The sequence below is a fragment of the Eptatretus burgeri genome, chromosome 11, assembly GCF_056783735.1.
Source record: "Eptatretus burgeri isolate ZD-2024b chromosome 11, Ebu_testis_v1, whole genome shotgun sequence".
Classification (NCBI taxonomy): domain Eukaryota; kingdom Metazoa; phylum Chordata; class Myxini; order Myxiniformes; family Myxinidae; genus Eptatretus; species Eptatretus burgeri.
In genome coordinates this window covers 4,703,601-4,728,140 of record NC_140971.1, presented here as the reverse complement: position 1 = coordinate 4,728,140, position 24,540 = coordinate 4,703,601, and the positions used below count along the sequence as shown (strand labels likewise).

The 24,540-nt window shown below is 48.2% G+C and overlaps 1 protein-coding gene across 1 annotated transcript in view; it reads left to right on the top strand.

Annotated features, from left to right (window-relative positions):
* EMC1 (ER membrane protein complex subunit 1) overlaps nucleotides 1-24,540 on the top strand; it is a 49,793-nt gene that overhangs the window by 13,201 nt on the left and 12,052 nt on the right. The window contains exons 8-14 of the mRNA XM_085844958.1: nucleotides 80-154; nucleotides 1,051-1,149; nucleotides 2,976-3,072; nucleotides 3,173-3,289; nucleotides 5,189-5,427; nucleotides 8,873-9,076; nucleotides 12,824-12,985. Of these exons, the coding sequence (XP_085701084.1) occupies nucleotides 80-154; nucleotides 1,051-1,149; nucleotides 2,976-3,072; nucleotides 3,173-3,289; nucleotides 5,189-5,427; nucleotides 8,873-9,076; nucleotides 12,824-12,985 (993 nt within the window). The remainder of the gene's footprint in view (nucleotides 1-79; nucleotides 155-1,050; nucleotides 1,150-2,975; nucleotides 3,073-3,172; nucleotides 3,290-5,188; nucleotides 5,428-8,872; nucleotides 9,077-12,823; nucleotides 12,986-24,540) is intronic.

Below are 24,540 nucleotides of genomic sequence, written 5' to 3'. Positions count from 1 at the left end.
GTCTGTCTCTCTACTCTACGAATTCTACACAGTACCCCCTCCATACCCGTATACTAACCACAATTCTATGACTGTCCAGACAGACCTGGTACAGCTCGTCGCAGTGGGACCGGGCCTCAGCACGGTTGTCACTCTGACACAGAAAAACAGCACGGTGGGTTTTCTCTGTAAGCACGATGGTGTGATGATGTCGTTCATATCATACAGTCACAAGAGGTTGATTAGTATTCACTCTCATCTTTGTGTTATTTTATTGACACATGTTGCTCACCATTCATTTTATTTCGCTGGCAGGATCAACAAGATGAATGCACCCTTGCCTCTGAGCTGTCTATCTTGGGCTTGTCTCTTGACTCGGCTGTAAACTGCCATCTTGGTGTCTCATAGGCAGGGTATGCCTGGTGTTGGCTTAATGATTCGCCCGGTGGGCTTGGGATCCTAGGGTCCTGAGTTCAAATCCCGCTCGGCCATTGAAGTAATACCAGGTGGGGTTGACTCAGCCTGTCATTCTTCCGAGGTTGGCAAAGTGAGTACCAGCTTGCTGGGACGATTGAGCCATTTGAGTATCAATGGATGGATGGACAGGCAAGGTGGAGGCATCAATGTGTGGATGGCATCAATCAATGCCATCCCTCAAATGGACGCTGAACTGGGCATCCCCTAATTGGTGGACTTTTTAATACGGTTTCCTTCCCGAAGAGTCGGCGAGTTATCACCAGCACCCTGAATAAATTCCAAATTTCTGCTCTAACCTTCAGGGGGCACTGCATCAGTGACACTGCTGCGCCCTTTCGAGAACCGATGCTAGCTCACAGGCATGTGCTGCATACGAATGACGACGACGATTGTCTTTGTTAGTGAAAGGCATAAACAAACATGCCATGTGACAGAATAGAGAAGGGATCACAAACAGAGCTCTGAGAGAGAGGTAGTGATGTTGGTTAAACTGGTCAGTTGGACAACCACAGCGCTGTCATGTCTCATCGGATGTTGAGCGAGTGCTGTCTTGTGGTGGTAAAAACTCACCTCGTTGTGCTTTTGCGTCCACAGGCGTACAGTACCAGTCTGATCTCTGGTGAGAGTGGCCTGAGATTTGTCGATTCAGCGATGACCTTTAATGTGGAAACCGCTTTGAAGACCGTAGACAAGGTGAGGAAACCAGAACACACAAAAGCACCACTCGATGGACAATGCCCGAGTGTGTGGTGGCCATGCACTTATTTGCTGCCACACTTCACAATTTCTTGGGGGGGGGAGGGGGGGCCTCCTGTCATTTTATCATCTTGTTGTAAAAAATTTTAATTTTTTTTTTTTTGAATGGCGCATGATGTGGTATCATGACACATTTTTCAATCGATCATCATTTCCATAAGCGTGACAGATGGTGCAGTGGTAACGCACGTATGTTGAGCTGTCCGCTCTGGGTTCTATTATGGGCTCAGACTTGTGCTTCGCAGGCAGGGCATTTTGTCATGGTGTGGCGTCCTTCGTTTGGATGCTAACGGGGAGTCCTGTCTGTTGGTTGGTCGACAATTCCACAGTGTCTTTCACTGAAGAGTCGGTGAGTTATCACCGACACCCTGAACAAAGTGCCAAATCCTTCCCTTGCAGGGGGCACCGTGTCAACGCCACAGCCGCCCCTCCCACCAATGATGCAAACTAGCAGCCCGATGCTGCACGTGGATTAATTAATCGATTACAGTGCCTATCGTATGTCTGACTTCACCACTCATCGTGGCACGACCGCCAGCTACATCTCCACGAACGTTAATTTTTATCTTGATGTCGACGCGTCCCACAAGACGCGCTACAAGAAGTTCCACACAAGAAGTGTTCACACCTCCACACTCATCGTTTTGGGGAGAATGAAGTTGCAGGATCACCTGAAGAGTCTGAAAAACGTCTCGGTTAAGACCCAAGCCTGACTGCTGTGTCACGTATTTTTATTATTACCTTCGCAAACTTTGTTGCGAAGGTTATGTTTTGATCGCTGTGTATTTATTTATTTATTTATTTATTTATTTGTGAATATGTGTGTTTGTTTGTTTGTTTGTTTGTTTGTTATTCGCATAACTCCAGAAGTATTGAACTGAATCACAGCAAATTTGGTGGGATGATTGGTTATTATCCGAGGACCATTTCATTAGATTTTGGGAGCGATCGGGTCAAAGGTCAAGGTCATGAAAAGGTCAAAATCGTCTTTTTACCATAGCGTGGTCAATTTTTATCCAATTTGCATGCAACTAATGCCAAAATGTTCAGAATTCAATGCCCCATCTTGTGATATGTGACATGACACAATGACGTAATAACCCTTATTAGCGGTTGGGAGTCAAAGGTCAGGGGGGGGTCACGACATTGCAAAATGTGCGGTTTTAGTCATAACACGGTCAATTCTTATCCGATTTGCATGAAACCAACACCAAAATGTTGACTCTTCTTTTCCCCACACTCTCATACCAATTACAAAATTAAGAGTACAAATGTCAAGGTCGAGGTCATGAAAAGGTCAAAATCGTCATTTTTGTACAATGAATGCTTGTTTGTTCACAATAAATAACTTATTTAGAAAAACAGAAACTCGTGTGTGCTAAATGCCCCTAAAATGCCAGAAAATAATATCTTGTAATCTGACCAGTTGTCATCAGATTGACTTGACACCGACACCCAAAAAGGTCAGGTAGTTCATACAGAAATTGTACAATGTATGTGAATCAGTGTCAAACAGCAGGAAATTTAATGTTTTTAAGCCATCGTAACACGTATGAGATGGCAGATGTGGTATGGGATTAAATACCGTCACAATCAACAGTGGTGGGGGGGGGGGGGAATGTAGCGTTGGCGAAAGCATGCGCTCTACTGAGTGCCCGTTCTAGTATTTAAATGTGTTTATAATGTATCGGCCTGGCTTTTTCTGCCTGTTTGACCTGCTTGCCTCACCTGCTGCACCTCATTACTTTTTGTTGTTCTAACAGATGTTTATAAATGCTTATCTCAAGAAAGACAACATGGCTGCCTATCGCCTGCTCTTGCAAACCACCGACGACTCTCTCTTCCTCGTTCAGCAGCCCGGTGCGTAAGTCAGAACAAACCTCCGTCTCGAGGCCGGGGGGTGGGAATGTTTCCTCGATGTCGGTCAGCCAGGTTTGTTAACTGGAGCCTATTCCACCAGGACGTGTGGTGTGGCTGAGAGAAGAGGCCTTGGCCGAAGTTGTTACTATGACGACGGTTGACCTGCCTCTCAGCGCGACTGATGCCGAATTGGAGGGAGAGTTTGGTAAAAAAGCTGGTGAGTGGCACGCCTCGTTTGTTTGACTTGAACCTCCTCCCGTTGATCCGCCGTTCCCTTTGCTCACCATCTCACGGGTACTTTTGCTCTTCTCCTCCCCCCATCATGCTGGTCTGGATTTTAGTTAGTCAAGGTGAGTTTCCATTATTTTTTCCAATGCAAGTCCTCTGCTCCTCATTCATTCTAACCCACCCCCACCTCCCCTTTGTTTTTATTTCTTTGATCTGCACTCCTTTTTTCACACACACGATATTGTTCGATGTGTCTTGTATGACATCAGCTGTCATTGACATCACATCTTTTATTTTCATTACCTAACGTGGGCTTCAGGAATTGGTTCACTTTGTTTGCCAGTTTTTCCATCCACAGATGTCAGTTTATGAACAAGGAACAACTTATTTCACTTGAATGTTGTATTTTGAACACAAATCGGAAAACAATCCTGTAGCTCAGCAGTAGTTTGGCTCTGAATTGGTAACGATCGCACATGCGCAGATGATCGAGATAATGTTGTTACTTTGTCTGCCTGTTTGGCAGTCAAACGAAATTGAAAATCATATGCCATACAGGAAACTTACTATTTTTAAGGATGTCATAAAGGACACAAACAACAAGCATGAAGAACTAAAGTTAGGTGGTATAAAGGAAGGTGCATCGACGGCGGTAAACTTACAAAAAAGTTTTTTTCTACGACCTTTAAAATTTGTATTTTATTTCAATTGAGTTGTACACTTGAACATTGCACAACACAAATCACATCTTGGCACTTTCAAAACCCTTCCGTTTAGCAGGACCTGGACAAAATATTAGGCATTTTATGTCATCACGACCAATCAAATTTTCCGGTCACAGACCCCGCCCATGTCCTTGTTTCTCAAGACTGTGTGGGGTAAGGTGTACTTAAATTTTTTTCTTTAAAAAAAAAAAACATATATGGAAGAGCTGAAAATGTTTATCTTCCCATCTGCATTGCGGTGCTAGCCAGCAGGGCATCCAGATGTCACTTGGACAGCTGTCCGCTGTATTTGGACACTACTTGTTGTAAAAGAAAAAATGATTTGGAGCTCGATGTTCAGTTTGAACACTTGTGCTTAGATAATGGTGAGATGTGACCTGAAGGAGACGTTTGATGCTGTGCTGTCCTTTGTGTTTCGTGTCATGTTTTGTTGATCTGAAAGGACGGTGCAGAGTTGGAAAACTTACCTTTTGAGCTGTCCGGTTTGGGTTCGATTCTCGGCCAGACTATAGACTGTCCAAATGGTGCTTCACAGGCAGGACATTGCATCGCAACAATCCCTCCGATGGACGTTAAGCCGGGTGTCCTGTCTGCTATTATTAGTTGGTGGATTAAAAAAAGAAAAAAACATTCCACGGTGTCCTTCACCGAAGAATTGGCGAGGTAGCTCCAGGACACTGAACAAATGATAAATTCCAGGCTAAACTGCGGATCGCGACTGATATGATGTTGTTGAGGATTCCTTGACACCAGATTACACTACTTGCGTTCTGTGTGGGCATTAGCTCCAAAACTATGAACAAATTTGCACACCCAGGTGTGTTCACAAGTCGTGTTTGTGCCTGAGAAACGACGAATTCAATCGATGCTTCAATTGAAGGCTGTGTAAATATCCAAATGATTAATATATCGTACAGCATATAACCGAGTTTGCTTGCTTGTTTGCAAGTTCCACCCCTCATCAGCAAGAGGGTGTGGGTCAGGGCCAAATTTCTGGCTAACTCACATGTGCAATCCAAGCTCTGCCCTCGACTTACAAAATTCGCATTTTAGACCGACCCTTAGGGTGTGTAAACAGCTCTAAGTTAATATTTCGTGATGATACGATGTTGATGCGTCTAAGCTTCTGTGTGACGTCCTCACACTTTGTCTGCTCATTTCAGATGGACTCTTCGCTCTTCTCTGGCGCCGTTTAACCTCGCAAGCTCAGCTTGCCTCTACCTGGATCATGCATGCCTGGATTATCATCACATCCACAGCCTGGACCAGCAGGAGAGATCGGGCGGTGTTGGAGGAAGAGAGACAGAGAGCGATGGGCGAGAGTGGGCGGTCCGGTTTGGTGCCATCTCGTGACTCATTCAACACACACAAGATGCTTGTGATGGTCACAGCGAGTGGCAAGGTTGTCTTGCATTGCTTTTCCCTCATAAAATGACAGGCTTTCTCAATTGCTGTTTGAGCATGTCAAATGTGAAGCCTTTGTGATGTATCACACTTTGTGCTCTACCCATATCTGGATATACTGTATTTTATCTTCTCCGTGGCTTCCCATGAGTTCATTAACAAGTTTAGATCATCATTTTTAGCTGACCTGGACTTCAGTGCGGTGAGCTTATGCGAACAAGCAGTCAGTCAGTCAGAAAGTAAACACTTCAGTCATTATCGCTTGAACCAAACACAATTTTGATGAAATTTGGCCACAAGCTTCATATCTGATGCCTAATGAATGTGTATTGACCCCATCAAAATCTGCCCTCATTAAGGGGTCTGTGAGGGGGGTGGGAGCCAGGAGGTTTGACCTCCCCCCCCCCCTTCCCAAAAAAACAATAGGTGTTTGCTCTCTTCTCCGAATCTACACACACAATTACGATGAAACTTGACTACATCCTTCTTCACCCATGATGTACTAAAGTGTATTGACCGAATCAAAATCTGCCCTCATTAAAGAGGTCTGCGGGGGGGGGGGGCGGGGGGGGAAGAGTTTTGACCCCCCCCCCCAAATAGGTATTTGCTTTCTTCTCTGAAACTGCACAGGATTTCGATGAATTTTGACCACAATCTTCATCACCCGTGATGTACCAAAGCTTGTTCATGGCATTAAATATAAAAATCAGGGTCTGGGGGGATCTGCAGGGACTTTCAGTGACTGTTGCTCCTGATCCAGGTGAGCTTCTTCAAGACAATCGATCCTATGTTTTCTGTTTTTTAGTTATTACCTCCACCACCGAAGGTGGAAGGAGGTTGTCTTCACCCTTGTTTGTTTGTTTGTTTGTCTGTTTGTGTGCAGGATATCTGTTTGTCTATGTGTGCTGGCAGCAGAGGTGTGTGCTCTACCGATGTCGTTCTGGTTTACTTTGTGAATTTAAATTATACAATAACTCCTCAACTGTAAAAAAAAAAAAAAGTATTTTACCTTGGATGGATCATTTTAATGTTGAGGAGCAATAGTGTTTAATTTTTAATGCGTCCGCCGACGAAGTCGCCGGAGGCATGATGGTTTTGGGTTGTCAGTCCATCCATGTGCGCATCAACCAGTGATAGGTTTTCCTTACTGCGATAACTTGAAAATGGCTGAAGGGATCCAAGTCAAACTTGGTATAAGTATTATAATGATGCAAAGATGAACTAATTCGATTTTGATTGTTTAGTTTTTTTTTTAGTTTTTAGCTGGTCTAGTTGTTTTTTATCCCCCGCCGCGTGGCGGAAGGGGGATATTGTTGTCACCCAGGTCGTCCGGCTGTCCGTCCGTCCGTCCGGGCGTCAACATTTATAGCTGTGAGTGCGATAACTCATAAACTGTTCGCCATATCGATTTGAAATTTGGGTCACACATGTGCGTACCACCTGAAAAGGAAGAACCCTATTGATTTTGGGCGTGGCCAGATCCAAGATGGCCGACTGGAGCGGCCATCTTGAAAAAAATGTTTTTTGTAATAAATGGAAAACCGCTTATCTGATTTCAATTCTTTTTGGTTACTATGTTCCTCACCCCTGGGGAACTTTTTCGAGATGATGACCAAATGGTGTCCGTGCTGATTTTCTCCAATTTCTCTTCAACCCTTTATCCGATTGACACAATTTCCACCTCTCTGTCTCTCTCTGTCTCTGTCTCTGTTTCTGTTTCTGTCTCTATTTCTGTCTCTCTCTGTCTCTCTTTGTCCATTGTTCACTCACTTTCTTGCAATTTCTGTAAAAGTGCAGTGTTTTAATGATAATTTTGACATCGTAGGTCACGTGGTGTTGCAGCCCTGTTGGAAAAAAGGAAAAACTTTGGACCTCTCTTTCTCCGAAACTGCCCCATGAAAAAATTTAACCCTAGCACATGTCAAGTACTCCCCATGGGAAATGAGTGATTTTTTTTGTTTTTGTTTTTGATGACGTCATAGGTGGCTTCATGATGACATTGCATACGTCGAACGCTTTATTCGATCGGTATGAAAATTTTTTGAGGTCATCTCGGGATAAATTGTATTGGGGCGGGGGGGATGACGTCATCGGTCACGTGGTTTGATAACTCCATATATTTTTTTAACATGACCTTCAAAAATCTTCTTCTCCGAAATGGCTCAACAGATCGAGGTGAAACTTTACAGGTATGATCTCCTATCCGAGGCACAAAATGTTCTCCACCTATGACATCATATGTCACATGGTTTGGCAGCTATAATTTTTATTTTTTTTGAAGAATATACCTTTGAAAACCTTCTCCAGATCGAGGGGAAACTTCATCTACGTGTTCCCCAAGCCTTCGGGATACCAGGGTGTTCATGAAGAATTAATTGGTAACATGGTCTGGCAGCCATATTGGATTGAATGAAAAAATATATATATATATATATATTTTTTTTTAATCTTTCTCTTGAACCACTTCATCAATCGACGTGAAACATGAAAATTATGATCTCGTAGTCAGGGGGAATATATGTTTTGAATTTCAACTTGATTGGACGCATGGTTTGGCAGCCAGAATTGTTTAATATTTTGATTCTGCATTCAGGGATTTAAGTCAAACATGGTACAAGTCTGTATGATGATGTAGTAATGTGGGCGGAGGCTTATCTGGTGATGTCGCGACGTCAAAGAGTGACCTGTTCTTTAAAAACTTTTTGGGTGTTTGCCTGTGATGATCCCATGATGGTGTGCATTATAGCGGCTCCTTGTTCTTGCACCGTTTCACAAATAATAGCTGTGCATACGCCCTCCCTACGCTGACGAGTTTAATCAAAAGACAGCAAGTTGTACTTCACAACCATATTATATGTCTATCTGTGTCTCAATGATGATGTAAACTGAAGTGAAACATGAAAAGATGAATATTTTACAGTAAGTCATTGTTGTGATGGCTGTGGCTGTTGTTGTTGTTGTTGTTGTTGTTGTTGTTGTTGTTTGTGTTCTCCTTCCGTTTACTATTATCTTTTTTTTAAATATTGTATCGACAAATATTACTTTGGATAATTTTGTTTGTGCTTTCTGTGTCCATCATGCATTATTTTGAAGGGTTCCTGTTGTCGTGGAATCATAAAAATGTTACTATAGGAAACACTGTGTAAATCTAATCCTGATTCTCTTCTTCAATCCTGGAAAGACGGGTTTTTACAACAGGTATCTTGATGTTAAGACAGATACAAATTTTCGTTCCAAGTAAATTGATTACAAGCTTTCCAGCTAAGTAAATCGATTAATTATTAGCTTTCCAACGGTACGTTTGTATTATCGTAAGTGTGATGGAAACCACACACACACACACACACACGCTTGTCCTTTTAGTAACAGATGTGAAAACCTAATGTTTGTTGCTGTTCAAATTGATGCCACAACCATGTGGTTTGGTTTCCCCTCCCCCCAAGCTCTTGGGCCTAGAGAGCCGCTCCGGAGCGATTCTCTGGCGTCTCTGGGCGCCAAATTTGGACGCGAAGAGAGGAAGTGTCACGGGTGATGCAAAAGACAAGGACCTAACGGTGGGCGGGTGGAAGCTCGGTGGACTTTTCGTGCAGCGGGGTTCCGCACACTTCCCACACCCTCCGCTCGCATCTCTCTTGCTGCAACATCAGGTGGAGTGGGGATGTAGGATCTGGACTTCGGAACATTGGTATAAACCGACGCTTGTAGGTAGGAAGGCCAAACCCAAAAATCCTTGAGCTGATTGACGAATAATTCGATTGTACAAGTTGTTGTGATATCTTAGAGTCACTGTGATGTTTGTTTTGTCCTGTTTGAAGAAGGGAGACTTATGTCGTGTTTCTATGCAAGACAAGAAAGACTTGTTTGCCGATGTATGTGTTCCCACCTGAGCCCGCTTGCTTCTCGATACCCATGTTGAAAACTCATCCACTGTGTTTACTTGTCCATTGTTCACTCACTTTCTTGCAATTTCTGTAAAAGTGCACTATTAGTGTTTCCTGATGTTGTCGTCCTGCATGTTATGTCTGCACGAGTTCCTTCACGGTGATGAGACTTTCTTTCTTTTTGTTTTTTAATGTGAAGGAAACAATTTCTGGAATTTCTGCCAAAGTAGAATGAGGGGGGAAAATCTTGAAACAAATATATGAAATATCTCAGCTAATCTTTTAGTGGAAGGGAAAATTGGACAAGAGAGAAGATGTGAGAAGAATCCACAACATCGTTAACTCCTCAAGTATGATGTGGGGGACAAGATTAGCATATCTAGTTCCAGGGCAGGAGGTTTTGATGAGAACATGGTGCAGGGACAAGTTCATACAATGTGCAAAATGGATTTATTTTTCTTGCTCTTCAATGAGCTTCGACATTGTATCCCCCCCTTACCCTCCCCAAAATCAGCCCTTTCCCTTACATCCCTTAAACCCAACTGCTTTTTCTTTCTGATTCTCTCTCTTGTCTTGTCTTCACTTCATGCTCCCTCTCTCTCCCTCTCTCTCCCTCTCTCTCCCTCTCTCTTCCTCTCTCTCCCTCTCTCTCCCTCTCTCTCCCTCTCTCTCCCTCTCTCTCCCTCTCTCTCCCTCTCTCTCCCTCTCTCTCCCTCTCTCTCCCCCTCTCTCCCCCTCTCTCTCCCTCTCTCCCCCTCTCTCCCCCTCTCTCTCCCTCCCTCCCCCTCTCTCTCCCTCCCTCCATGTTCTCTTGTCTTCTCTTCTCTTCTTTACTTCACCCTCTCTTGTCTTCTCCTCTCTTCTTCACTTCACCCTCTCTTGTCTTTTCTTCTCTTCTTCACTTCACCCTCTCTTGTCTTCTCTTCTTCACTTCATGTTCTCTTGTCTTCTCTTCTCTTCTTTACTTCACCCTCTCTTGTCTTTTCTTCTCTTCTTCGCTTCACCCTCTCTTGTCTTCTCTTCTTCACTTCACCCTCTCTTGTCTTCTCTTCTCTTCTTCACTTCATGTGCTCTTGTCTTCTCTTCTCTTCTTCACTTCACCCTCTCTTGTCTTCTCTTCTCTTCTTCACTTCATGTTCTCTTGTCTTCTCTTCTCTTCTTCCCTTCACCCTCTTGCTCTCTCTGTCTTCACTCTGCTGGAGGGTGGTGGTCGGAAGTGACAGTGGGCTAATAGTCGGACACAAATTGAATAGACATGAGAGGAGGGGAAGAAAGGAAGTAAGAGAGTTGGGCTCGGCATGGTTAATGAGGGCCAAATGATTGTGGGTAAAGATGGGAAATGACACAAGATGGTGGTGCACCACCTGCTTTCACTTGACTTCACTCTTTTGCTCTCTTCACTTCACTTTACTCTCACTCTCTCGTTCATTTCACTCTCGCTCACTTCACTTCACTTCACTTTACTTCAATTCACTCTCTCGTTCACTTCACTTCACTTCACTCTCACCCACTTCACTTCACTCTTGCTCACTTCACTTCACTTCACTTCACTTCACTCTCGCTCACTTCACTCTCGCTCACTTCACTTCACTTCACTCTCGCCCACTTCACTCCACTTCACTTCACTTCACTTCACTCTCACCCACTTCACTCCACTTCACTTCACTTCACTTCACTCTCGCTCACTTCACTTCACTTCACTTCACTCTCGCTCACTTCACTTCACTCTCGCTCACTTCACTTCACTCTCGCTCACTTCACTTCACTTCACTTCACTTCACTCTCGCCCACTTCACTCTCGCTCACTTCACTCTCTCTCACTTCACTTCACTTCACTCTCGCTCACTTCACTTCACTCTCGCTCACTTCACTTCACTCTCGCCCACTTCACTTCACTTCACTCTCGCCCACTTCACTCTCGCTCACTTCACTCTCGCTCACTTAACTTCACTTCACTTCACTCTCGCCCACTTCACTTCACTCTCTTCACTTCACTCGCTCTCGCTCACTTCACTTCAATTCACTCGCTCTCGCTCACTTCAATTCACTCGCTCTCGCTCACTTCACTTCACTCGCTCTCGCTCACTTCACTTCACTCGCTCACTTCACTTCACTCGCTCTCGCTCACTTCACTTCACTCGCTCTCGCTCACTTCACTTCACTCGCTCTCGCTCACTTCACTTCACTCGCTCTCGCTCACTTCACTTCACTCGCTCTCGCTCACTTCACTTCACTCGCTCTCGCTCACTTCACTTCACTCGCTCTCGCTCACTTCACTTCACTCGCTCTCGCTCACTTCACTTCACTCGCTCTCGCTCACTTCACTTCACTTCGCCCGCCACTTCACTTCACTCGCTCTCGCTCACTTCACTTCACTCGCTCTCGCTCACTTCACTCGCTCTCGCTCACTTCACTTCACTCGCTCTCGCTCACTTCACTTCACTCGCTCTCGCTCACTTCACTTCACTCTCGCTCTCGCTCACTTCACTTCACTTCACTTCACTTCACTCTCTTCACTTCACTTCACTCTCGCTCACTTCACTTCACTTCACTTCACTCTCGCTCACTTCACTTCACTTCACTCTCGCTCACTTCACTTCACTTCACTTCACTCTCGCTCACTTCACTTCACTTCACTTCACTCTCGCTCACTTCACTTCACTTCACTTCACTCTCGCTCACTTCACTTCACTTCACTTCACTCTCGCTCACTTCACTTCACTTCACTTCACTCTCGCACACTTCACTTCACTTTACATCACTCTCGCACACTTCACTTCACTTTACATCACTCTCGCACACTTCACTTTACATCACTCTCGCACACTTCACTTCACGCGCTCTCGCTCACTTCACTTCACTCGCTCTCGCTCACTTCACTTCACTCGCTCTCGCTCTCGGTCACTTCACTCTCGCTCTCGGTCACTTCACTTTACTTCACTCTCGCTCACTTCACTTCACTTCACTCTCGCTCACTTCACTTCACTTCACTTTACGTCACTCTCTTCACTTCACTTTACTTCACTCTCTTCACTTCACTTCACTCTCTCGTTCACTCGACTTCACTCCACTCGACTTCACTCCACTCGACTTCACTCCACTCGACTTCACTCCACTCGACTTCACTCCACTCGACTTCACTCCACTCGACTTCACTCCACTCGACTTCACTCCACTCGACTTCACTCCACTCGACTTCACTCCACTCGACTTCACTCCACTCGACTTCACTCCACTCGACTTCACTCCACTCGACTTCACTCCACTCGACTGCACTCCACTCGACTGCACTCCACTCGACTGCACTCCACTCGACTGCACTCCACTTCACTTGAGTTCACTTCACTCTCGCTCACTTCACTTCACTTCACTCTCTTGCGCTCGTGCGATAGAGTAGAAGAACGTGTGCAATCTGGAGTTGCTGGCATCTGTTCTTGGTCTCGTTATCCACTTCCTGCATCTCCTGCAATCCTATTCTCAACCTTTTACCTGTCTGTCCCGGCTCTCCCCCAGGAGACAGGTAAATCTCACCTGATGATTTTTAACCCTGTGTATGGAGTCTTGAGTTCAATACCTGAACCAAAACTGAAACGACCAGTCCTGCAAGCTGCAGTCCTCAACCACATGGGGCCAAACTTTACTCGTCCACTCTTATTACTCCATGACGACCTCTCGGTTTGTACTTCTTTCACATACTTTCTAATTTTTATGAATGTCGATGTCACTGTTATTACTTCTCCAACACTCAGAATGACTCATCATGCTATTTATTTGTTATAACCCCACTTATACACAGACATTACTGTGGAACCTGGGAAGGCAATGGCAAACCACCCAATATTAACCCTTCCTAAGAAACTGCTTTGGCAGTACTGAACCTGTCTTTGTGACAGAACAGCAGAAAATATATAATTTGTATAAATATATACAAAATATAAATGTATATATATATATATATACAAAATATAAATATATATTTTGTTACGGTTGTGGAAATTCACAGATCACCATTCAGGTTCCCCGAAGATCAGTTATGTCGAGTGTGTGTCCAGGTTAGATTTCCCCACCGATGTATAACGGGATTTATTCGTGTGCCGGGCTGTGAACCTTTGAGGTAGTGTTATTCTTTTCTATCTTTATTTTAAACAATCATCTCCTCACCACCTTCTCCACAACCGCCAACATCTCCTCAACAACATCTCTACAACCACGCCACTCCACCAAAATGCCAACAAACTCCACAACCACGCCACCTCCACCACAACACCACAAAGTTTACAACCACGGCATCTCTACAAACAAAAAGAACAACTCAACAACTCCCACCCCAATATTCTGGAACAGGTAAACAGAAGTCACGGTTGGGGCGGGTCCCTCAGAACGGGTAAACAAAAGTGACGGTTACAAAAAGTATGCTCCGAAGAAAAAGAACCCGATCACTCCTAGGATTTTTCCCCCGCGCGCCGAGAAAAGGGGGAGGGGCGAACGCCCCAGGGCGATAAAAAGCCGCGTTCACTGGCCAGAGTCGAGTTGGTGGGAGAGTAGAGTGGAGAGTTGGTCGAGTCGAGTTGGTGGGAGAGTGGAGTCGAGTTGGTGAGAGAGTCGAGTGGAGAGTTGGTGGAGTTCGGGTATGGAGTCCAGAGTCGGGAGACGAAAGAGAGAGGAAGGCGCATCGGAGAGTCGGTTGGAGGGCAGCTCGTCGGAGAGTCGGGAGACGGCCGTGGAAAGTCGGGCGCGCTGCTCGGCCCTGGACCAGCCAAGCCGCCGTTACAACAGCTGCCGCTTTGACAACAGAGACATACGGAGGGTCGCCTGGTGTTGGCGCAGTGGTTAGGGCAGCGGCTTGGGATCCAAAAAGTGCTGAGTTCAAGCCCCGTTGGGCGATTGAATTAATACACCAGGGGGTTGATTCAGCCTGTCATCCTTCCGAGGTCGGCGAAATGAGTACCAGTATACTGGGCCGGTGTATACCCTGGTTAAAATAGGTGTACCATATCCCTGTGTCGTAAGAGGCGACCAGGGTTGCGTCAGGAAGGGCATCCGGCGTAAAACATGTGCCAAATCACTATGCGGATCATACGGATGATCCGCTGTGGCGACCCCTAACGGGAGCAGCCGAAAGAAGAGGAAGAAGAAGAAGAAGAGAGAGAGACATACGAAGGGTCGCCGACAAAAAGACCATCGAGTCGCCTCAAGGGTGACAAAGGTAACCTACACGGCCTCGCGGAGCTCCTTCGGTCATCCCAGCTCCGAGGAACATTAAAGGCTTACGAGCCCAGTTCTATCTTTCTTTTCTGGGGTTTTTGCATGAAAGTCCGTGGCGCCTTGTCCGTAAGTAGAATTGTTGTAAGAGCATGTACGTAATAAATAGATAACGGCTGTAGGTTTTTGCTCGTGTCATGTTCCATCCCCCCATTCATTGCATACGTGTGAAAATACGTGCTCGTTGCGTCCTTTCCTGCTGTTACAAATTCGCGCCTGCCAGCTTGCGGACAGCCGATTTAGCCAATGGCGGTGGTCTCACCCACCGAACGGACAATTCGGTCGCGACTTTCCGGAACAACGCCGAAAACCAGTCACGGGTGTGCTCCAAGCGCACACCACGGCCTAGTCAATATTCTACCCGCGCGCGACGGTCAATCGCCGAATTGTCGATATACCTAATTATTCGTGCGGGCAGCCTACCGAGAGACCGTACCTCAGCGAGGTCTGCTTGAACACGAACCGCTTAAGCAGTTCGTTCTGTTCTGGGATATCCGAGCGGGGTATTATCGCGAGATCTCGCTGGACCCGATTCTTTTATCGGCTATCAAAAAGCCCGCTATTATTCCGAAGGCAAGATAGCAGTTCAATTGGGGGAAAAGGACACAACGAATGGGTGACATTTAAACAAGCACATTTATTACACACACGTATGCAGTCAGGTATGCAAAACACCAACATGCACGTATACAGAAAAGCAACAGAAAAGATGAAACATGCATGCAGTTATGCAACCATACAAAAGCAATGAATGCGGGACGGGGACAAAACACGAGCAAGGCAAAGCACTACAACCGTCTATTATAATTAATCATGTACATACACTTATACGGTTCTACTTGACGGGACACGGCGCCACAACTTTCACACAAAGAAAAGCAAGGAAAAGACCCCCTCAAAGACAAGGGGGTCAGACTGGACCCGTAGGCCTTTATGTCCAAGGAGCTTGGTTGACCGAAGGAACTCCAAGAAGCTGCCGCAGGTTACCTTCACCCTCGTGGTGACTTCCTTGGGCGACCCTCGATGGTCCTTCTCCAGTGACCCACCAACTGCGGGGACTCTGGACTCCAGGCTCCAGCGCGGCTACCCACAACTCCGCACTCCGACACGAGCCCAGATCTCCACAGACTGACTGACTCCGAACCCAACTCGACAACCACCCGCTTCTCTTCGCTTCTCGACTCGGTTCTCTCCACGCAGCTCTCCACGCTGCGTCCAGCGTGCCCTTTTATTTCCAACTCTCCCACCCTCCCCTCGCGGCGCGCGGGGGAGGAAGAATCATGGGCTGAGTAACTAACTAAACAAACCCACTCATGCAGACGACTTAAATAAAATTGAAGGCGCTACGACAAACATGCAGGGGGCGCAACTCATGTACAATTTTACCCTTAACTTTACTTATAATTTTACACTACACCATGGCCCAGGACCGATGGACTCTGTGGGAAAAGAAATGCACCTAACAATGTCATCCCACAGGCCATTTTGTGAAACGGAGCCAGGCTACCCAAATGCAGTCTCTGGCTCATAAATCCAATGCAGGTGACAGGGAATGTGGCCGGCTGCTCAAACGCAGTCCTAGGCCTCCCCCGTGAAATGAGCGCAGTGAACACAAAACGGTGCACGGGCTGCACCAATGCAGTCTCTGTGTGCGGCTGCCTGCAAGGCAGTCCCTGCAGAACACTGAATGGGCACTGACGCAAGCAAACACAAGCAATGAACGGTGAATGGATGGATGGATGCAAACAAGCACGGTGCACGGGTTGCCATTGCAGTCCCGTGATGCGGCTGCCTACAGGGCAGTCCCTGCAGCACGCGCGATGATCCTGGTGCACATGGTAATGAATTGGGGCAAATGCAAGAACAAGTGCTAGCAGGCATGGGGCCAAGGCAAAGGCATGCAGACAAGGCATGGCATGGCAAGACAAGGCCGTTGTAGCAAAACGGGCCGGTGGTGGAGCTGACCGGCACAGGCCTTGTAGCAAAAACAGCCGGCAGATGAACTGACCGGCACAGGCCTTGTAGCAAAAACAGCTGGCAGATGAAGCTGACCGGCACAGGCCTTGTAGCAAAACAGCCGGCAGATGAAGCTGGCCAGCCTCTTGTCTTGTACTGGAGGTTCGTGGAGGGAGTGCGGTGGTGCCGGCCACTCGGAAGGCGGGCTCGGACCTACCCTACTGTCTCCCTCCCAACCTATCGCCTTTGCCTGTCTCTGTCCATACCCACTCCCCTTAGTTTGCAAAACAAATTTAGCCCCAACTTATTTTTTTGTTTTATTTTATTTTTATTTCCCCCATTATAATTCGTCTCCCAAACCCCCTTTATTGTCTCTGTCCGACTAACCTATTCTGTCTCCTAGCCTACTCCCAACCCCTACGTTCCCTTCCCGGAGGGGAATAAGGGAGAGCTAGCGTACTGTGTGGAGGCCCAATCTAAGCCTCAGAATGGCCTCCTCAGATCTCAGCGATCTATTAACCCAAAGTGGGTCCAGCGGCCCACAACGAGCGAAGGGATGGATGGTGCGGAGGGGTACACTTCCTATCTACCCTAACCATTTAACTTTTAACTACCCCAGGGCTTTCCAAAAGCGCCTCTCGCTTAAACTATCGGTTCTAACAACCAAGATTCCCATCGCCTGTGTTGGTGTCCTCACAATTTCGGGCCTCGCCCTCAAATTTTCCCTCGTGCCCTTGCACGGTTTCGTGGCTGGGACACGTGGCTCCCTTGGCAGGAACTACCCTCTGCGAATTCTCAAACTATGGCACCCCCGGGCCCTGCAACTGCCTCTGAGCCTACCAGCTCCCTAAACACTGGGGAGTGCCCTTCATGGCTACTCCCCTGAAATGCTCACGTGGCAGGCTGGCGCCCCGGGCCCCTTCCCTGGGTGCCCGTGCCCAATGCACTGCCCACGCTCCCAATGGCGCCCCGGGCCCCGCATCATGCGGGCCCACCCATGCCCACTACACTATCCCGACCCCCCATGAGCCCTTGGCCTACCGCGGCCGACTAGCCCAGTGCCCGGGGTACCCACTAAGCGATACTCACCATTCGCAGCCACGCTCCCAGACCGTCAACAGGGCTCCTGCACCCCTCCAAACGGGTTTCGAGCCTACGTTCCCACCAACAGCAAAACGACCTCCATTTTGTCAATTTGACGAACCCACTAACTCGCATTATACTGACCCCGGGCCGGGATCCCTTGGGTGGGAATCGCTCCTCCCCCCAATCACTCATCGCGCCATGCATTCCACATTTACTCCATACACACAGGCTCGCTGGCCTCACTCACTCATCAAGTACATTTTCCATTCTTTTCTCACATATCGCTGATCACTGCCGTTCTTCTCACTAAATCCCATAACTAACTCGTGCTCCCTCGTCATCCCTTAAACTAGTAGCACATTCCATTTAACACTACGTAGCTAAGCTACGTCCCCTCCACACACTCAGTCTGTCCGTGTCCTCAAATCCTCAAAAATCCATTTCCCATTTCTCATCCTAAATCTGACCTAAGATCCCTCTACCTAATCCATTCCACAGGCTCCATGAGGACTTATGCCTGCCCCATGGAGCCGGTCTAACTACGCTAACCCATCCCCCTAACTAGTGGTGTCCTGTGCCCGGGACAAGGGGGTCTTCTACCCCTTGCCCAGGGAATCCTGTTCACCCGAAGTGAGGCTTGCTTTTTTTTCTTTTTTTTTTAATGAGCACACCAGCGAGGCAACTCGCAACCTGCGCTTTTTCCCCGTGACGTTATGGCAGCTGTTCGCATTCCGCGCACCTCGTCCTCTCTCGGACGGTACCATCTGGCAGGGATTTCCCCTCCTGCCGGATTCCGACCATGCAGCCACGACGTCACCCTGCGCATCAAAAAAAACAAGCCTCACGTTTTGACGGGTTCCCCACGTAAACACATGTGATCTGCCCGTCGGAGCTTCACACACGCTGGCGTGGAGAACCCGTCCGGTCCAAATCCATATCCAGCCTATCTTCTGTCCGTCCGCGGGATCGGCTAATCCACCGCGTGCCTTTCCGGACCGGGCTTCACTCCTGCAGGCGCGCACGTGGCGGCCTCGTGTGTAGCACAGCACGGGCCGCTCACGCGCTGCCGTGCAAACCCGGCACGGTCCCAAAACAGCTACAGCCGCTACTCTGCCTTTGTCCACAGTCAGGCACCGTCGTCGTCGCACTCTCGCGCACAAACTTCCACGTGCCACGACGCTCACACACCTCACCATGACACTCACACCGGGACATGCGGTTGCATGTTCCCGCATGCCGACCGCCATTTCCCTCACATACAGCGACCTCACACACACGGTCTCTCTCACGCATGCCATTTCCCTCACACACGCGGTTCCATTCACACACGGCCTTCCACTTGCACAGGGGGTTTCACTCACACATGGTGCTTCATCCCCACACGGTGTTTCATCCACACACGGCGTGCTGGGAAGCACGCATTTCGGCACACTCACAACCACACACACCATTTTACTTTCACACGCGGTCCCTTTCACACAACGCCTTTCACCCACGCTATGCGTGCTTTTCAGCACACATTTCGCCACACTTGTAAACACACATACCGGAACAATCACACTGGGGATTTGTGCCACAAGGGTTCCGGGGCCTTCACACTCCCCAAGCTCCGTGTGCACCAGTCCACAGCACTCGCCCCCTCTACCTCGTAAAGCTCGACCGGACCAACCTGGTCGAGATCCGCTTCAAGGGGGCATATTCCCTCCCCTCCTCCCCTTGCACCGGGTCACGACACATTCCCCGAGCTCCCCTTCATCGTCCTCCACTAACTGTGTGTGTGTGTGTGTGTGTGTGTGTGTGTGTGTGTGTGTGTGTGTGTGTGTGTGTGTGTGTGTGTGTGTGTGTGTGTGTGTGTGTGTGTTCGTCTTTCACCCCGTCTTTATTGTGTAGTCTCTCCTCTACCGTTTCCATCTCCCGCGTCTCTGTTCATTCTTTTACTTCTTTTATTATCTCCCTCGTCTCTACGTGTCTCGTACACGTCTCCGTCACCCCATTTAATTTTTCCCTCTGTGTCACCGTCACCTTTTCTGTCACCTGCATGAGTCTCGCCCAACGCGTCTCCCATATTAGTTTGTCCTCCACTGCGGGGCCGACACAGTCCACACTCCCCCTCAGCTCGCCCGCTCCAGCACGTGGCGCCGCCATTTTGAGCTCCACTGCCCGCATTTCGCTCCTCGCAATTGCCATTCTGCCCGCCTGCAGGCATCGCCCCACGCTCTGCGTTTCACCCCAGAGTGTTCGCAAATCGCTTCTGAATGCCTGAATGTTCGCATCCATCTTATTTTCCATCCTGCACGCATTTTCATATATTTCGTTTTTCATTTGTTGCACATTCGTATCCATCTTGCTGTTTGTTCCTTTTATTTCGTTTCCCATTTGTTGCATATCCCCACTCATTGCTTGTCTGAACATTTCCACCATCCGTGCGATGACCGATGGCTCTAGCAGGGCCGATCCGCAATTATCGGTCGCGGTTTCGCTGGGAGCCGGGGAGGGATTTTGACGGAGGGGCGAGGGGGGGGGGGGTCGAAAGCCGCGGCTGCCGTCGCCGCGCCCATTTCGGGCTCTCGGTTCGTTTGTGGGGGAAATTCAACCTGCGCATCAATGGGAATGTCCTGCACGGGGATTTCATCTTGGGCCATGGATTCTAACATTTCTAAATTTATTTCTAAACCCTCCTGCCCCTGTTCGCCTTGAACCACCATCTTTCGTATCGGAACAATTTAAAAGCTCGTATTTTGGGGGAACGGAGGGTTGCTTCGCACACCCCTGATCCGATTCCCATTAATTTGGTTTGGAGGGGAATGAATCTGTTTCCCACTCCTTGACAACAGTGTTACAAATTCGCGCCCGCTGGCGTGTGGACAGCCGCTTTAGCCAATGGCGGCCGTCTCGCCCACCGAACGGACAATTCAGTCGCGACTTTCCGGAACAACGCCGAAAACCAGTCACGGGTGTGCTCCAAGCGCACACCACAGCCTAGTCAATATTTTACCCGCGCGCGACAGGGTCAATCGCCGAATTGTCGATATACCTAATTATTCGGCGCGGGCAGCCTACCGATAGACCGTACTACAGCGAGGTCTGCTTGGACACTAACCGCTTACGCGGTTCGTTCCGTTCTGGGATAACCGAGTGGGGTATTATCACGAGACCTCGCTGGACCCGATTCTTTTATCGGCTATCAAAAAGCCCGCTATTATTCCGAAGGCAAGATAGCAGTTCAATTGGGGGAAAAGGACACAACGAATGGGTGACATTTAAACAAGCACATTTATTACACACACGTATGCAGTCAGGTGTGCAAAACACCAACATGCACGTACAGAAAAGCAATGAATGCGGGATGGGGACAAAACACGAGCAAGGCAAAGCACTACAACCGTCTATTATTAATCATGTACAAGCACTTATACGGTTCTACTTGACGGGACACGGCGCCACAAATTTCACATAAAGAAAAGCAAGGAAAAGACCCCCTCAAAGACAAGGGGGTCAGACTGGACCTGCAGGCCTTTATGTCCAAGGAGCTTGGTTGACCGAAGGAACTCCAAGAGGCCGCCGCAGGTTACCTTCACCCTCGTGGTGACTTCCTTGGGCGACCCTCGATGGTCCTTCTCCAGCGACCCACCGACTGCGGGGACTCTGGACTCCAGGCTCCAGCGCGGCTACCCACAACTCCACACTCCGACACGAGCCCAAATCTCCACCAACTGACTGACTCTGAACCCAACTCGACAACCACCCGCTCCTCTTCGCTTCTCGACTCGGTTCTCTCCACGCTACGTCCAGCGCGCCCTTTTATTTCCAATGCTCCCGCCCTCCCCTCGCGGCGCGCGTGGGAAGAAGAATCCGCTGCCCCGGCCCCAAGGGGGTGGGGTGCCAGGCCCATTTTTCGCACAAAAACAGGCCCCCACTCTACATCACCTTTGACCCCTGGTTCGATCTGCCCTTCCCCCATCCCGAAGCGCGGGAAAGCAGGAGCGAAAATCCCATGCGTGTTATTGGAGCTTCTTGTTCTCCATGGCGTATATGTTATTCGCTGCGGCGAAGTTTGTGGTGTGGTTGTTTGTTGTGGTGGGGTGGCCGGTGATTGGCATTGTGGTTTGGTGATTGGTGGTGAGGCGATGTTGGCGGTTGTGGGTATAGTGGTGAGGATGGCGTGATTTGTTGAGATGCGGGTGTGGTTGTGGTGGTGGAAAGGCGGTTGGTGGTTGGCGTTGTGGTTCGTGAGTCGGTCCAAAATAACGACAGCAAAAGAATAACGGCTAACTCAAAGATCACCGCCCTGTCCACACGGATAATACCCATTAAACAACGGTGGGGAAATCTAACTGAACACGGACTTATCGGCATAACTGAACTCAGGACCTATATGGTGCTCTGCAAATTTCCACAGACGTAACACTGCCATTGACTGCCATAATTGCGTTCGGAATAAATAGCTGGCTGATTAATAGCCGATAAAACGTACATCTGGTCTGACCGGGCTTGGCGATATAAAACCGCTCGGCAATCGCAAACGGAACGAGCTGCTTAAAGCGGCTCGTTTTCCTGCAGGGTCCGTTGAGGTGTAAATCCCCGGCATTTCTGTCTGCGCGAATAATTAGGTACATCGACAATTTGGCGATCGACCCTGTAGCGCGTGGACAGAAGAGTTGGCTGGTTTATGGTGCGGTTAACAACACCCGTAGCTGGGTTTCGGCGTTGATCCGAAAAGCTGCGATGAGATTGCTCGTCCGGTGGGCGCGCGCGGCCACTATCTAGCTAAAGGCGGTCGCCTGCATGCTGGGCGGGTGAAAATCCACAACAATATATATATATATATATATATATATATATACATATATATATATATATATATATATATATATATATATATATATATATATATATTGTTATGAATTCGCGATCGGCCGCGTAACTCCAATCGCAACCGCGTCGCCCACCGGACGGACAATTCAGTCGTGACCCTCCTGGAACTAGCGCCAGGAACCAGTCACGGCTGGGGGTTTAACCTCACCACAGCCCAGTCCGCATTCTACCCGCGTGAAATGGGGTGAATCGCCGAATGTCGATATACCAAAGTACCCGCGCGGGTAACCTACCGAGGGGCTGCACCGCAGGTCGGCCTGGGACACCAACTGCTTAAGCGTTCCGTTCCGTACTACAGTGATAACCGAGCGGTGTTATCGCCACCCTCAACGGATCCGATTCTCTTTACCGGGCGTTCAAAACCCACGACTCATTCAACGATGCAAGATGGCTTTTCAAAAGGGAAATAGGACACGACGAACGGGGTACATTGCACACAAGGACATTTATTCACTATGCAGCACAACACAACCAAGGGCAGTCATGCAATGTACAAGTAACAAATAGAATGCAAAAGCAATACGACCGACTATAATTATTATTTACAAGCACAGTCACTTATACAGTCGTTACTTAACAGGACACGTCGCCACAGCATGCATACAAAAACAAAAGGAAAGACCTCCCCATAGGCAGGGAGGTAGACGGGGTCCGGGGACCTTTATATCCGGACGCGCAGGTCCACACCACACAGCCGGCAGAGCTGCGCCTTCCATCCGCGTCCCCGATGCACGGGCCCTCGACTGGACCCCGACCACAGGAACAGCTGAACCACCCTAGGAGCGCTGAACCACAGGAAGCACGAGCACCGGACCATCAAAGGCAGGCGAGTGTACCACGAGCCGGAAGAAGCAGCAGGGCATGGACCACCGGGAGACAGGGGAAGAGAGTCATGAACCACAGGGAGATCTCTCAGAGAGCGTCGAGCTTCGCGTATGGTCCTCCCTTTATAGCGCGGGGCTCCGCCCTTCGCTCCACCCCATTTTCGGCTCCACCTCCCTTCGAGGCGTTTCGAGAAGCCTCCCGAAAAGGGGCGTGCCCTCTCGCCCCCTCCCCGCGCGCTGTGCGGGGGACGGGGGAAGTCGGTTTTGGCTCAGGTCCAAGGAATTATTCCCCCAAAAAGAGGCCCCCACCTTTTCTCACCTTTGACCCCCGGCTTGGATCGCACTTCCCCCACACCAAGCGTGGGGGAAAATAGGCGGGAAAATCAGGCGAGAAAATCATGCGGTAGAAGCCGCGCGCCATCGGAGATCCCTCTTGCTTCCTTCCTCGCGTTCTTGGACGGTTTCCGACGCAGAAAGGGGGTTGTAGCGTGGTCCGTGGAGGATGGCGTTCGCAAGTGGGCGTAGTGGCCAAGATGGTGGTGGTTGATGGCGTGGAGGTTTGTTGCAATGGTGGTTCAAAATAACGATAGATAAAGAAAACCACTATCTCAAAGGGTCACAGCCCGGTGAACACGAATAAACCCATTAAACAACAGTGGGGAAATCTAACTGAACACAGACTTACTGGGATAACTGATCTAAGGAACCTATATGGTGTTCTGTGAATTTCCACAGCCGTAACTATATATATATATATATATATATATATATATATATATATATATATATATATATATATATATATATATATATATATATATATATATATATATATATATATATATATATATATATATATATATATATATATATATATATATATACAGTAGACTAGGCATAAGTCGTCATCATCGGGACCGAGAAAAAAGTGACGACTTAGAAATGTGACGACTTACGCATATGCAAACATTCATGATGTCTGTGGGGTGAAGGATGAAGTCGCGCGTGGCCTGGACACATATGTGTGAGAGCCGGCTATTATACCAAAAGGAAAACACAATCCTCGAGGCATAGGTGGGGGTTCATTGGTGAGTTGGAAAGTGATCAAGCAAAGATGGAATTCATGAATCAGTTTATCAAAAGTAAAGATAATGAACAACTGTAAGACAACTCATATACCATCGGTGATGGTATGGTGACAAATTACATGACACACAGTCATCGTGG